At 49.3% G+C, this 16049-nt stretch overlaps 1 protein-coding gene and 1 pseudogene across 2 annotated transcripts in view; both read right to left on the bottom strand.

Annotated features, from left to right (window-relative positions):
- Positions 1–16049, bottom strand: part of LOC306815609 (olfactory receptor 14C36-like) — an 82706-nt pseudogene that overhangs the window by 57791 nt on the left and 8866 nt on the right. The gene's annotated exons all lie outside the window — the stretch shown is intronic.
- Positions 1959–2891, bottom strand: LOC306815603 (olfactory receptor 14J1-like; the record flags this gene model as incomplete). The annotated part of the gene is made up of 1 exon (XM_079332176.1): positions 1959–2891. One exon carries the CDS (start codon positions 2889–2891, stop codon positions 1959–1961), a length of 933 nt encoding a protein of 310 aa, XP_079188302.1.

Below are 16049 nucleotides of genomic sequence, written 5' to 3'. Positions count from 1 at the left end.
TTGTGGCTTGGTCCAGACCTGATGGCAAGACAAATTTACCCATGTCAGTCATCTTGCCCAATTATGTTTTCCAGTCACCATTAACTAGATGAGTTCAACAACAGACTCCCTACAACTTGACAGCATCCGTAAAGGAATTGAAAGTGCATTTCATGCCACTAGAGAGATAATAGAAATGTTCCACAGTGGTGGTCAAGGGTGGTCACTGAGGGATGTCACCAGGGAGTGGCTGCCAGGAGGACTCTGTGCCATGGATGACACATTGTTCAGTCAAATTCCCACCCATGCCATGTTCCACTCCTGCAGCCCAGCTCTCTCCAATCTGGCTCTGATGAGAGCACAGCAGACCATGTCACAGGCCTGGCTAAAGTCTGGGCACACAACATCCCCTTCTTTTCCCTCCATGGGGGTTCTGCGATCCCTGCCTTGTGCTGCCAGTGCCTGGAATGCCTGCAGGAGGATTTGCCACATGCCCTTCCCTGCTGAGCCTGACCAGTCTGTGACTGTCCCAGTGCCCCGCCCTTCCCTGTTTGCAGACTGGTTCCATGTCTGCCCTTTCCAAGTGCCCAGGACACTCTGGGATGGCTCTGGCCTTTCTGAGAGGTTTGAGAGAGGTCTCACAGTGACAGTGCCCAGCCTTGTCAACATCCCTGACAGCAAAAGCCTTTTCCACATCCCCCAGTTCCAGCTCAGTGCCCAGAACACAGCACAGCCCTGTCCAGGTCCTCGGGGTGGTTCAGAAAGGAGGCAGCTCTGATTTCTCTGCACAGATCCAGCACTCCAATTGTCATTTGTGCAGTCCATGGCTGTCCTGAGCTTTTTTTTTTCCTGGACCTTCCCTGCCAGGGATGTTTCTCTCTATGCAATCTAACTACAGCCCAGTAAGGAATTCAGGTGGTTTCCCAAAGTGGCCTCAAGGCACTGTTTGTGCCAGCAGAACTGTGCCACCCCTGAGTGCTGATGATGGTGTTTGTGCTCACTCAGGTTCATCTTCCCCCCCCGACACACACACAGTGCACTGCTGAAATATTCTCAGTACACAGCAAACACACACTTCTCACTGGTCACTTGGTGTCCCTCCATGCAGGGACAAACAGCCTCCTGCTGGTGGGGCAGAGGCCAGTGCTGGGTATGGTGGTTGCAGGGGCTGGTGTGGGACAATTGCCCTGGGGCACCTTCCCAGGCTGTGCCCAGAACAGACACAGCCCAGGCCCTGCTCTGCTGCTCCCTCAGGTCCATCCCAGGAGCTCTGGCTGTGCCAGGACACTGCTGTGTGCCCCCTGCACATTGCCCCTCTGCCCCAGACACTGGGCTTTGCTTTGCCAGGGCATTCCTGGAGCACAATGCTGACAGCAGCTCTGGAGAAGAGCAAAGCCTTCCTGCCCTGCCCTCAGGAGATCCCTCTACTGATGGAGCTGCTGTGCTGGAGCCCAGCTGTGTCCAGCAGTTCCCATGGCCTGTCCCTGCCTGTGCTCACAGCAGGGACACGCAGCAGGACAGTGACCAAGCTGCCAGAGCACTGCGACCTCACAGCCACAGAAGGGCTGGCAAGGAGAGGCTGGAGCTGGGAAGAGCAGATGTGGGGAGAGCCAGAGCCATTGTCCCTGGCTGTGCTGCTGTGCTGGGAGACTCTTCACCTCTGCCTCTGCTCACAGGCACTGCTCTGCAAGGACAGAGAAGGGTTGAGGAAGAATCCAGGACACACAGGACAGGGCATGCACTTACTTTTATTTAAATACATGGGAAGAGACCTCTTGAACATCTTTGCCTTCCAAAAGAAAAGTAGATATTAATGCAGAAATGCAAGGAGTAATTTAGAGTATTTTGTATAAAACACAACAGTAGATAAAGTTTCAAAAAAAAAAAAAGAAAAAAGGACAAAGAAGAAAAAAAAAAAAAGAGAGAGACAGATTGTAAAGAGTTACATTCTAAAGGCTCTGCAGAAGAAAAGAGAGCACTTAATGCTTCTGAAAATACAGACTCATCCATTTTCTCAAGGCTACTTTGAGTTCCGGGTTCCTTAGGCTATAGATGAGAGGATTCAAGGCTGGAGACAACACTGAGTACAGAACTGACAGGGAGAGATCCAGAGAAGGTAAGGAGATGGAGGGGGGCTTCAGGTGAGCAAATACTGCAGTGCTGAGAAACAGGGAAACCACGGCCAGGTGAGGGAGGCAGGTGGAAAAGGCTTTGTGCCGTCCCTGCTCAGAGGGGATCCTCAGCACAGCCCTGAAGATCTGCACATAGGAGAAAACAATGAACACAAAACAACCAAGTGCTAAGGAAGAAGTAAAAGCAGAAGCCCCAAATTTCCGGAGGTAGGAATTTGAGCAGGTGAGCTTGAGGATCTGGGGGATTTCACAGAAGAACTGGCCCAGGGCATTGCCATGGCACAGGGGCAGGGAAAATGTATTGGCTGTGTGCAGCAGAGCATTGAGAAAGCCACTGGCCCAGGCAGCTGCTGCCATGTGGGCACAAGCTCTGCTGCCCAGGAGGGTCCCGTAGTGCAGGGGTTTGCAGATGGACACGTAGCGGTCGTAGCACATGATGGTCAGGAGATAATACTCTGCTGAAATGAAAAACAGAAAAAAAAAGAGCTGTGCAGCACATCCCTTATAGGAGATGTTCGTGGTGCCCCAGAGGGAATTGTGCATGGCTTTGGGCACAGTGGTGCAGATGCAGCCCAGGTCAGTGAGGGCCAGGTTGAGCAGGAAGAAGAACATGGGGGTGTGCAGGTGGTGGCCGCAGGCTACGGCGCTGATGATGAGGCCGTTGGCCAGGAGAGCAGCCAGGGAGATGCCCAGGAAGAGGCAGAAGTGCAGGAGCTGCAGCTGCCTCGTGTCTGCCAATGGCAGCAGGAGGAAGTGGCTGATGGAGCTGCTGTTGGACATGGCTCCACTCTGGGCATTCGGAGCTGTTGAAAGAAGACTTTGACAAGGTGGGAACAAATTCTTTGAGCCAATCCTATAAAATAATATTTAGAATCCTTTCAAATTATCTTCTCATAATTTGGTTGTGATTTGTAATTTTTTTTATTTTTGAGTTTATGTTTTTCCTGCTGAATTGTTGGCTCAAATTCAGCATTGCTCTCAGCCAGAGCTTTTATGATCCCTTTGGAATAAAAGGCCTCCCTGTGCCCCAGTGCAGTCAGACCTGCTGGTCCTACAAATCTGCCCTTTGCTCATTACCTCCTGCTTTTACAGGGTTCTCACACATGAAATTCTCTTAAAAAAAGTTTTTCAGACTCCAGTTTCAAAATTAATCTCTCTAAACCCCCACCGTTTTTCCTCTGCAGATAGAGAGGCAGGGATATTCAGGGCTGGTGTGGCTCTCTACTGCCTGGTGTTGTGCCTACTGGGAGCTATTGCTCTGCAACCAAAGCTTGTCCCTGCCAGTGCTCCCAGAGCGCAGCCCACTCCTGGGGGCTCAGCTCTGCCCTGCACACCCCTTCTAGCACAGGGCACTGCCCAGGGGCATCTCCCAGACAGCAGAGCCTTAAGGGCAGCTCAGACAAACTGCAAGCCAAGGTGCTGCTGCTGCTGTCTGTAGGCAGAGAAGGGTGAGGAGGCACTTTGTGAGGGAGATCTGAGGCAGATCTGCTGATGCCCAGTGGGACAGTGCAGGAGTCTCAGTGACACAGACACACCTGACAGCCCCTTTCCTTTGCCTTGAGGAGAAAGCTGAGAGCAGCCCTGGCCATGCAACACCATCTGCACAGCAGGAGGAATCTGCACTGATGGGGGTCACTCCTTCCACCTCCAACTTCTCCTCACAGTCCATGGGGAGCTGCCAGGCAGGCTGAGAGCCGTCCCTGTCAGGTGGCACACCCCCTGGGCTGGCCAAGAGCCCTGAGGTCTGCAGGAGCTGCTCTGCAGGACAGCCCTGGGCAGCCCTGGCAGCAGCCTCAGCTTCAGCCCCTGCAGCCATCCCTGTCAGCAGGAGCCATCCTGCCCTGTCCCTCTGACAGTGCCCAGGGCAGCCCTGCTCTGCAGCACATCCTCCTCTTCCTCCTGTGCCTTAGAAAAGCTGAGAGAGTCCTCCTGACACATCCCCCTGTGCTGGCTCCAGGAGATCCCTCCAGGAGCACAGGGGACATTGCCCTGCACCCACACACTCACCCTGTCCAGGGCTGTGTGGATGTTTCCCCAAGTGAAGTCTCAGCTCAATGTCTTCCCACTCCTGATTGCCTTTAGCCTGTCTGTGCCTGGCTCCTGTCCCCTCAGTGCCTGCAGGCAGTGCCCTCAGCCCTGCCGGGCTGGGAGAGGAGCTGCTGTTCACCAGAAATGTCTTTTTGAAGCTCTTCTTGGTTGTGCCTGGGAGCTGCCTCTGTGCCAGGAGACCAGCCCAGCTCAGCAGCACAGACACAGCACAAGGATTTTAATGACCCTCACAGGGATTTAGTGCTGTTTACATCAGATTAAGTCCCACAGTGTGTTAAAGAAACTTCTCAAGAGTTCAAAGTTAAATTGAAACACCAAATTTTCCTCAAGTTTTAATGGATCCTGCTGAGGGATATGTCTGTGAAAGTTGATCATACTTTGCTATTTTACAGTGCCCCCATACCCTACTAACTCTGTCCAGTGTGTCAAAATACAGGCTAAAGGACTGGCCTTAGAAATCTCCTTGCTTTGTCTTGTACTCATTACCTCCTCCTTCTTGTCTTACCCTGTTTCCACCCAAATCTCTCTCCACACAGCCTCACAGTCCTTTCCCAATCTTTCTCCCACACACATACCTGAGTTGCAGGTATTGAATGCGATTTGCCACAAACAAACTTTAGGATCTTAGGTTCAAAATCAGCTTGGTTAGGGTGTCTCGATTTACACTGAGGGCATAGACATTGCCGTCTCTCAGAGGAACGTTTTTCACAAATCTTGCACTGTAACAGTAACCATGCAGAATGCCAACTTCTAGAAGCCCCAAAAGCCTCATAACACCCACAAAAGCAATCTATTCCTCTTCTCTCTTGAATGTCCAGACCTTCTTGTGAAGACTCTTCTCAGTCCAAAACTATTAAACTCCCTGGGGAAGTTCAATATGTTCCATCCTGTAACAACACAGAAAACACGGAAAAATTACCAGTTTGCTGCTATTGTAACTTTTGTCAAAAGGTGGTAATATTACTCTAAAATACACAATGACCAGTGGCAGCAGGGGACCGGTTAAGCCCGAACACCGAGAGTTACAGGGAATGCCGTCCCCCTTAAACAGAAATTCCCTACACACAACCCGAATCCAAAAGTCAAAATCACTGCAGGGAAGGGTATCTCTTTATTAAGGGAGAAAGCATCCACCTCTTGTCAACACAGCACACAGTATACAGCAATTTCAAACGATCACCCAATCGCTTTTTTCTTCTCCAGCCATTTCAGTTGCCCAAAACGAAAACACAGATCCAAGCTCCCACTTGCTTCTTCCTAAGTACATCTCACCGGTCACACAAACAGTCATTCACAGAGGCAGGACCCAATCAAAATAATGATTAAAATAGCAGCAATAAACAAGGATTTGCCTAGTTCACCCAAAGAACTGCTGGTGGATCTCCCTGACAGAACAAACCCTTTCTGTGGCCACTGCACCTTCCTGATGATTGCAAACAAAACTGCCCAGGCTTGCACTGAGCACAGAACGTCTTCTGCGTCTTGTCAGCTGCCTTTTAGCCATGTGTAGATCTGACAGGCATACACATCATTTTAAATGTACAGTTTTATCTGCAGTCCAGCAACATGTCTTGTCTGTCCCCATGATGAGCAGCTGGGGACCGGAGGTCCCTCCAGGAAGGTCCCAGAGACATCCATAGCCCAGGTTGCTCTTGCAGCCAGAGTTTCTCATGGCAAACTCGCCAACTGATAGAGAAAAAAGGACTCTCCAGCCAGTTTAAGTTAGAAAGTAGTATATTTATTACAATGCTGGGCAAGCCCAGAAGAAATCTCCCACAAGGATGTGCAAAATACCCAGGGCTCTTGCCTTATTTTTTCCATCAAAATCTTACATATTCATTTAGTTACCCAATATGCCTATGGATATGAATTACATAACACCCCATACCCTCACATTCTATTCAAATTAGCTCAAAGTGCTTTTGCACAGTCCTTGCGCAGTTCTTTCATTCAAATGGGCCAGTGGGCGTTTGAAATGGGTCAGAGGTCTCCTAATGATGAAGTCAGGGAGCCTTCCTTGCCTTCAGCTTTTCACCTTGGCCTTGTTCCGAGGTTCTCGGGCCCTTTGACCGTAGTTCAAGTTCCCAGCCTGGTTCTGGCTGGTTGCAGGGCCCAGGTGCAGTTATGGTTTCTTCACTTCAACAATATTCCAACTGCCCAACTTGACACAACAAAGCCAAGCAAGTGATTTATTTTCTTATCTCTACTGGCTTAACCACTGATTATTAACTTTCTACATTGCTTCTACTCTGATCATTATATGTATAGCTTCTATTCCTCAGCTAAGCTCTTAACTCATTGATTTTTGCATCAGAAAGATGATGCTATGATAGATACAAACACCATCAAGGTATTGTATCAGGATGCTCTGCCTGGAGTGTGGTGAAAATGGCTTCAAAAATGCCCTGTTTGCAAAACTTTCAGTGGTGGATGGAGAAAGGTAAGCCATGCAGCTTTTGGTGTTGAGGAAATGCTGAAACCAGCCTGACTCATTTAAACTCTTCCTGTCCTTGCTGGGATGAGGAGCCCCTCAGCCTCCCCTGCTCCAGGCTGGACAAGCCCAGCTCCCTCAGCCTCTCCCCACAGCCAAAGGGCTCCAGCCCCATCCTGGAGGCCCTTCCCTCACCCTGCTCCAGCTGACAGACATCTTTGCTGCCCTGGGGAACCCAAACCAGGCCCCAGTTACCTGGATGATCCCCATCCTTGATGTCCTGGTCACACAGCCCTGGCCGCTAGTCCCTGTGTCAGGCTCTGGGGTTGATTTGTGGAACATCCTTGGTGGAAGCTGTGGCCCTATTGGAATTGGGGGAACCCAGGGGAACAGGGGACCCTGCTGGGCATGAACAGCATTGGACTTGTCTGGGTAAACTGTGAGGGGGGCTGAAGCATAGTGGCCAGCCAGGGTCGCCTCCTGCAGGCTTAACTGGAGGCACTGGAGGTGAGAGACAGCCTCTCTGTGTCTGGAATGCTCAGCAGATGCTCAGCTCAGGCAGCTCCTGCAGCCCCGGGCCAGTCCCGCTGCCCAGCACAGCAGCAGAGAGTTGGCCCCGGGGCTTCTCAGGCAGCTGCTGCTGCCCCAGGGACAGGGCAGCCTCTTGCCAGGGCTCCTCTGCACGCCAGGGGCTCCTGCTCTGCTCCTGGCACATGCCAGCTGCCCACAGAGCCTGTGCCAGGGGAACACGTCTGTGCTGGCCTGAGCAGCCACTGCTGCAGCCCCTGCCCTGCTCCCAGAGCCCGAGCTGGGGCTGCTGCTCTGCAGAGCACGGGGGCTGTGCTGCCCGGGGCCTCTGCTGGGCTCTGCTGCTCAGCCTGGGACACAGAGGCAGCTGATGGTGCTCCCTGCACTGACCCCCTCCCACACAGGCTCTGCTGGGGCCATGCAAAGGCTCAGAGGTGCCTGCCTTGTTCCAGGGCTGCCAGATGCCCTTGGGGCTGCCCTGCATCCTCCTGGGGAAGGTGCCTGAGGCTCAGAGCACTCAGTGCCAGACTCCTTTCCCTGTGCCTGCTGTGTCCCTGGGGCTCAGAGCACTCAGTGCCAGACTCCTTTCCCTGTGCCTGCTGTGTCCCTGGGGCTGCAGAGCTCTCCTGGTCACAGCAGACATTCAGTCCTTGATTGTGGGGTGACCCCACCGTGGGCAGGCCTGTTCCCAGTGAGCTCCACTCCCTGCTGCTCCCTGGCACACCCTGTCCCTGCAGGTCCCCTGTGCTCTCCTGGCAGCTCCCAAGGCCCTGCAGCCAAACATTGCCCTGCCATCAGCCCAGGGACAAGCTGCAGAGCCCCAGCAATGTTCAGCACACACCATTCACCATCTGATGGGCACTGGCCACCAACAAGCCAAACTTGACCCAGACCTGAGTCCCTTGACGGCCACACTGGGACCCTGATCTCATCCCACAGAGCCCTGGGAGAACAGGGAACACAAGGAGCCTCTTCAGAGTCTGTTCTTTGGGCCTGTTCCTGAGAGTGACTGTGGAGGAGAACAAAGCTTTCCTGCCCTGCCCTCAGGAGATCCCTTTTCTGGTGGAGCTGCTGTGCTGGAGCCCAGCTGTGTCCCAGCAGTGCCCACGGCCTGTCCCTGCCTGTGCTCACAGCAGGGACACGCAGCAGGACAGTGACCAAGCTGCGAGACCACTGCAACCTTACAACCACAGAAGGGCTGGAAAGGAGTGGGTGAATTTGGGAAGAGCAGATGTGGGGAGAGCCAGGTCCATTGTCCCTGGCTGTGCTGCTGTGCTGGGAGTCCCTCCACCTCTGCTCACAGGCACTGCCCTTGCAGAGACAGAGAAGGGCTGGGGAAGCACCTGGGTCACACAGGGCAGAGCAGGACACTTTATTTTACCTCAATGCACAATGATCATGGCTCCTTACTGTCTGTGCTGAACACAAGCACTGTAGATACTGATGTAGCAATACTGTGACTAAAGGCATCCCTTTATGGAAAATACTCTGAAAATTAAAAAAAAAAAAAAAAATAAAAAAAAAAAAAGGAAAAGTAGAACGCACCAAATAGAAACACATGGAACTAAGCAGTCTGGGCAGTCTGTAATGAGTTCCATTCTGAATGCTATGCAGAAACAAACAGGCACTTGATTGTTTCTGGAAACACATAGTGGTCATATTCCTCAGGGCATCCTCAAGCTCCTGATTCCTCAGGCTGTAGATGAGAATGTTATAAACGAGATTAAGCCAAATTAAATATAATTAGAGTGAGTGATAATTTATTTTGCGACTGAAATATGGTCCTCCTTACCCACAATCAAAAAGGGACAACGCTGAGCCCGGGATCTGCGCTGGGTGAGCACACTCTGATCCAACCTCTATGGCATCGGATCCCCCAGTGCTCACAAAGCCGCCTTGGTCAGTCCAGATTTTAAACAGTTTTTCATAGCCTGGAGCAGAGGTCTTTCTTTTTATTGTTGCACATATTCATGTAGTCTTTCTCTGCATTGGGCTGGACAAAACCATGTCTGGGAAATGATGAATTTGGTGAATGCAGATCTCGGTTTATGGGAAGCCGGCATTCAGATGTAGCTTTCCTGATGGTTCTGGTTATTTTCATCACCAATAATTGACGGGTGCTCATCGCTTGGGTCTTTCCTGGACAGTTTCTGAAAGGGCTATCTTTGAACAAGTAATTATTTGGCTTTTGACTTGGAATTGCCACCAGTTGAGAATAATTTCAGAAACCCACAATGGTGTGGACTAATAAGGGTAACTCCTTGTTTTTTGTGTGGGCGGGCGATTTTTCATTGTGGAGCAGGGTGACAACCAAGTTGGGTCCTTCTCCTCTGTAGAGGGTGCAACAAGAGATGATATTGTATATCTAATAAAAGGAGACCTATGTGCCCCAGGTGTGCCCTGGAACTCCTGAGATCCTATAATTGGGAAGTAGCACATGATCAGCTCGAGACAGTGAGTCCAGTCTGCGGGTAAGGTTTAAAGCCAGAGAATTTGAATATTTTTGAAGAAGACTGGGAATGGTGCCAGCTTGGTAAAATGAATTATAAGGCTCCCCTTGTAGTTTAACTTTTTGCATTTGAGATACAAGTGTGTATTTATGGAATTTCTGCCTGGTCAAATAGAAGAAGGAAGCAGCCAGCTTTTTGAGCTATTAGAGAAGGGGGATTTTGAATAACTTTGAGGAGAGATCAGAAACAATCAGGACTGCTTATGATCAATATTTTCAGAGGGGTTGTTGTTGGGTTGATCAGCAGAGTGTGGTCAATGGGATTTGTCATTGGGGTGGTCAGTGGGTGTGGTCAGTGGGGTGTTGGCACTGGTTTCTAGGATATGGGTGTGGTCAGTGAGTGTGTGTAGTGGTTATGGTCAGTGGGTGTGATCATTTGGTCTTTTGGGTGGTGAGTGGGATGTGGTCAGTGAGTAAGGTCAGCAGGTGTGATCAGTCAGTGGGTGTGATTAGTGTGCCACCTGTTCCTATTTCTGTTCCATTATTCCTGCTCCGTTGAGGATGGATCCTCAGCTACTAGGAGGATGCTGATGAATTTTACTACTCCAGAGGCCTCTTCTTTCTTGAGCTCTTCAGTTCCGGAATTCAGTGACCAAGGCTCATAAACATTTGTTAAAAACACCCATAAGAAAAGCTCCTGGGGATAATTTAATAAAGTTTTCAAATCTTTGGTGATTAATTAAATAGATTTCAAAAGTGTATTCCAAGTAAATATACTAAAGTGAAAACAATGCTGAGAGAAGTGATTTCTCCTGATTCTTTTCCTGTTTATAGAGGGATATCAGAACTGTACAACTGATACTGACCCCCCAGCACCATCTAATGCAGTCTGAATAGATATGAAAATCAAGACCTTTCATGACTGACAATCAATCACACTTTGTCCTCATCCCCTCCTCACCATTTCCCTCATCCAACCCCTCAGACTCCTGTGGAGCAGGAAGAGTGCAACCAGCAAGCACAGGGCAGTGATTCATCCCCTGTTCTCAGCATTGGGTGGGCAGCACCTTAAGTGCTGTGTCCAGTTCTGGGCCACCAATTTAGGAAGGACATGGAGGAGCTTGAAAGTGTCTAGAGAAGGGCAACAAGGCTGGTGAAGGGTCTGGAACACAAGTCCTGTGAGGATCAGCTGAGGGAGCTGGGGATGTTAATCCTGGAGGAGACCCACTGGAGAACACATCACTCTCTGCAACTCCCTGACAGGATGGTGCAGCCAGGTGGAGTTGGGCTCTTTCCCCAGGGAACAGTGACAGGACAGGAGGACACAGACTTAAAGCTGCACCAAAAAAGGTTTAGACTGGACATGAATAAATATTCTTCACAAAGAAGGTGACTGGGCATTTGAATGGGCTTCCCAGGGAGGTGGATGAGTCACTGTCCCAGGAAGAGTTTCAGCATAGACTGGATGTGACACTAAGTCCCATGGTCTGGGTGACAGGGTGGTGTTAGAAGTTAGTTGGTTAGTTAGTTAGAAATTTAAGATGTATCATTACAAGTTTGTGAAGTGTTATGTGATTGGTTGAAAAATGCACATGGCAGCAAAGCTGTGGGAAGTAAAACAATTAATGATTGGTGTAAAAGACGTTAGCAAAGGTCATAGAAACATGTGATTAGCTAAAAAACTAATGTAAGGCATTGTAACTAATAATGAGATGGCTTCCGATATTATGGCATTGGATGTAACACCTTTAATGTCTCACCCTTCTATGAGAGTGGTGCAATAAAGCAATAAACTGTCCTTTACAATGTCTCTGAGTTGTTAATCTTTTGTTATAATGATGTTCTGACAGGCAGATTTTGGATATCAAGCCTGCCAATTGAAATCAATACGGATTCAAAGATACCAGGTCTACCCAAAAGAAATCAATAGGGATTTAGAGACACCAGGTCTATCCTGTTTAAGTCTCGGTGGATTTAGGGACACTCAGCCATTGAATTCAACAGGACTTTTGTGCAACTTTGGTGCTAAAATGGTGTAATTTGGGTAAAATGTGGGGGAAATGTTGGGCTCAATTCCAAGAATTTCCCTTCCAGGATCATGATGCTGATTCTCTGGAAGTCCTGGATGAATTCCTGGAAGCTAATTCCAAATCCCTGATCCCACACCTGTGACCTGCGTTGGTGCTGTTCTCCAGGTAAGCCCAGAAATCTCCATTTTCAGTCCAAATTCTGGGAATTCTGAGGCCAAAATCGAGATTTTTAGCAACAAAATTTTTGGGGCACTGGGTTTAGCCGTTGAAGTCAATGCGAATTTGGGGACACCAGGTCCACCCAGTCAAAGCAATGAGGATTTTTGGGACACCAGTTCTGGGGGGCCCTAGGGCTTTTGGGTGACCCAGTGATCCAAGAGGTACCCAGGTGTATCCAGGTGATTTTTAGGGATGTCCAGGTGATGTTTGGAGCACCCAAGTGTCGTGACTCTCCTGGATGGGCTGAGGAAAGATAATGGTCACTGTTGCATCCTTTCAGTCAACATGGACACAGATGACCCTCCGTGGTGGGAGGGCTGTCAGGGGGCACTCAAACATTCAGGGTTACCCCAAAACTCCAGGCAAGGGCCCCAGAGGTGGGAGGGAGCCCTGAGTTACCTCAGGAGATGATGCAGTGCAGGTACACCCAGGTGCTTTGGTCTGTGTGGTCGGTGCAGGTGTCATTCTGCACCGGCTCCAGCTCTGAGGTGGGCAAAGAGGGCACCCCGAAATCTCAGGGGAGCAGCGGGGTCAACCAAATTGATGCATAGAAAAACTTTATAACCCAAAAAGTAAGATATTAGCATGTATTTTATTCAGCACTGAGGTGCATGGGGGACAGCTCCTCCAAAAACATGCACACCTTCGGTGACCTGCACCTCTCTTTTTATTCTCTACAAACTAGGATTGCACAGTGCACCTAATACATGTTCATTTCCTAATCCACCCTGTCCCTGCTTCGTATTAAAATTACCTCCACGTCACTTTGTGACTTCACATTCCTCCTTGTTGGTTGTTCTAGTGGCTGTCTGGGATGAAGCAAGAAGTCTCCCTCTCAGTTTGAACTTTTAACCTCACCTTCTTTGCATCTTAGTCTTAGGTTCCTTTCCAGACTTTGATACCAGTTTTTGCTGGCTCAAGGGTCTAAGGAATCCCTGTTATCTGGAATGTGTCTCACTCTTCCATCCTGCTTGAACATTCTTGGCCCTGTATCTTATCTTGAAGCCTTGCTCTGTCCTCCTGTTCTTGCAAAGACAGTGAATGTTAAGCACTCAGAGAATCTTGCCAGTCCCCTTCTAGTTAAAGCATCCTCCTGTATTTTTACCCTTAACTCATTAATTTTAATTTTAATTTTCCCTGTTTCAGTTTCACAATGGCTCCTTGGTTCTATGAGCCCCAGAGCTTCATCCTTGACCCCTGGTTCCATAGGGGTCTGGAGTCACAATGGTCCCACTGAATCCATGAGGCACAAGAATGTCACAATGGTCTCTGGCTCCATGAGGTTCCATTGTGTCTCCATGGTGTCCTTGGATCTGCTACTGTCCTTGTCACAATTGACCCATGGTTCCATGAGGTTCAGAGTGTCACCATGGTCGCTGTCAGAGGCTGGATGAGATCAATGCCCCAAACTCCTTTGGATGAGCTGTCAATCTGTCACACAGTGGGCTGGTGCTGACCCAGGCTCTGATTGCCCGAGCAATCACAATATCCACTTGCAGGAGGCCCATAAGGGCCCAGAGGCTTAAAAAAACACGAAGCATATGCTCAGTCCAAGTCCCTGCCTGCTCCTGTGGTCTGTGTCACACCAAAGGAAATGCTCCACACTCATCCCTGGAGCCCCAGCCCAGCCCCTGAGTGACTAAATGACCAAAAGTCCTACCTGAGAGAGGGACCCAGGAAGACCAAGGAGAATTTAAGGCAGACCACTAGGCAAGCGCATATCTTGATCCTATCCCCTCTTGGAATTTCTGTCTGAACAGTACTGGAATGCAAGAGTGTGCATCTCTGTATTTTTTTTGTCTTTCTCTCTGGTTTTCTATTTCTTCTGTTTCTGTCCTCTTCCAAATTTTGAGTAACTTGGGAAAGGGGAATTACTAGACAGCGTCATCGGATGCTGAGATCCTGCCTGCTTCCCCCTCCCCGCAGAGTGGCCAGATCGGCCCATGGTGTAGCTGGAATGCTGCCCCTGATAAGTCTTTCCAAAAACTCCAGGGCCAAGGGGAAGTGAAGGCCATCAGCCTATGAGTGCTGACTCGTAAGTTGATATGGTCCTCAAAAATAGTTATGAGAAAACTGTAAGTCGAGGAAGGGATTTTTTTTTTTTTTACACATTGATCAGATTTACATTCTCCTGAATGGTTGATTCACTGTGACACAGAGGACAGGAGAAAACTGTTTCCTTGTGGTAAAATCTCCATAGACTGATGAAAAGTTCTCCTCACCCAAGTAAATTTGTGATAGGCTATTTATAGAGATGGTAAATTGACAGATCCATTTCCGTATGTTGCCAGTGTGAAAGAAAAGAAGAGAAAGAAAAGAAATGTTCTGAAAGATTTATTGAGATTTTGTTTTTCTTGTAGTTTCTAGTAATAAAATTTTTTTCTTTGTACCTTTAAAGTTTGACCTAGTTTTGTCTTCCTCCTAATCCCATCTCACAGCAGAAAGTGAGTAAATAATTCTAATGGGTGCACTGGCAATTTGGCCAATGTTAAATCCACGACAAACTTAATATTGAACTCTTCTGTCTTGACCTCTTCAGTTCAGGGATTCAGTGAGAAAAACTCAAAAGTATTTGTTCAAAACACCCAAACAAGAAAAGCCCCTGGGGATAATTTAAGTTTTCAATTCTTCTGTGATTAATTAGACAGATTTCAGTAGTGTATTCAAAGTGAATAGGCTATATACTATATACTATATTGAAAACAATGCAGGGAGAAGCATTTTGTGCTGATTCCTTTTCGTATTTATTGATTGATACCAGCAATGTCCAATTGATATTGAACCTCTGAATCTTCTAATGAAGTTCGAATAGATTTGAAAATCAAGACCCTTCATGGATGACAATAAATAACACTTTGGCCCCACCCCCTCCCTCTAATTCCCTCATCCAACACCTGGAACTGCAATGGATCAGGAATGGTGTGGCCAGCAGGAACGTGGCAGTGATTCTTCCCTTGTGTTCAGCACTACTTGGGCAGCACCTCAAGTGCTGTGTCCAGTTCTGGACCACAAATTAGGGAAGACATGGAGGCGCTGGAGTGTGTTCAGAGAAGGGCACCAAGGCTGGTGAGGGGTCTGGAACACAAGTCCTGTGAGGATCAGCTGAGGGAACTGAGGATGTTTACCTGGAGGAAGCTCAGTTGAGACCTAATCACTCTCTACAACTCCCTGACCGGAGGGTGCAGGCAGGTGGAGGTCAGGCTCTTCTCTCAGGGAACAGTGACAGGACAAGAGGACACAGCCTTAAGCTGCACCAGGGGACAATTAGACTGGACATTAGGAAATATTCTTCACTGAAAGGGTGATTGAGCATTGGAATGGGCTGCTCAGGGAGGTGGGTGAGTCACCACCCTTGGAAGTGTTTCAGGAAAGACTGGATGTGGTACTGAGTCCCATGGTCTGGGTGACAAGCTGGTGTTGGGTCACAGGTTGAACTTCAGGGTCTCAAAGTTCTTTTCCAGCCTGGGTCATTCTGTGATGATTTTGACACTGCAGGGCCCTGGGGAAGCAAGGGGCCATTGTGACACTGCAGGGCCTCGTGGAACTGAGAGGACCAGAGTGACACTGTGTACAACTTGGCACAACAGAGCCAAGGGGCCACTGTGACACTGTGGGGCTGCATGGAAGCAAGGAGTCCATTGTGACAGTCTGGGTCCTCGTGGAACCACAGAGGCCACTGTGACACTGCAGGGCCTTGAGGAATCAAGGGGCCATTGTGCCCCTACAGAACCAAGGAGAGCCTTGTGAGAGTCTGGGGACAATGGAATCAAGGGACCATGGTTCCACTGAAGGACTCTTGGAACTAAGGGAACAATTATGACACTGTGGAGCCCCATGGAACCAAGGGTCCCTGTGACAATGCAGGATTTGTGGAACCAGGGCTCCATTGTGACAGAGCAGCACCAGGGAATTCATGGTGGCACTCGGAGGCCTCATGAAACCAAGGGGCCAGTGCTGCTCCTCATGGACTCAGGGAATGAAGGAAACATGTTTGACATGGTGGTGCCTCTTGGGACCAAGAAGGCATTGTGACACCGTGGAACCAAGCAGAGTATTACTGTACTGCGAGACCTCATGGAACCAAGGGTCCACTGGGGCACTGCAGGGCTTTGGGGGACCAAAATGCTTTTGTGACACTGTGGAGCCCAGGGATCCAAGGGACTTTGGGGACGTCATGGGGTCCCATGGAACCCAAGAGGCATTGTGACAAAGGGAGGACTCAGGGAATCTTA

The sequence above is a fragment of the Erithacus rubecula genome (genome assembly GCF_903797595.1).
Source record: "Erithacus rubecula genome assembly, contig: scaffold_169_arrow_ctg1, whole genome shotgun sequence".
Lineage (NCBI taxonomy): Eukaryota > Metazoa > Chordata > Aves > Passeriformes > Muscicapidae > Erithacus > Erithacus rubecula.
The sequence above is the reverse complement of the archived record's forward strand: the minus strand, read 5'-3'. Positions and strand labels throughout refer to the sequence as shown.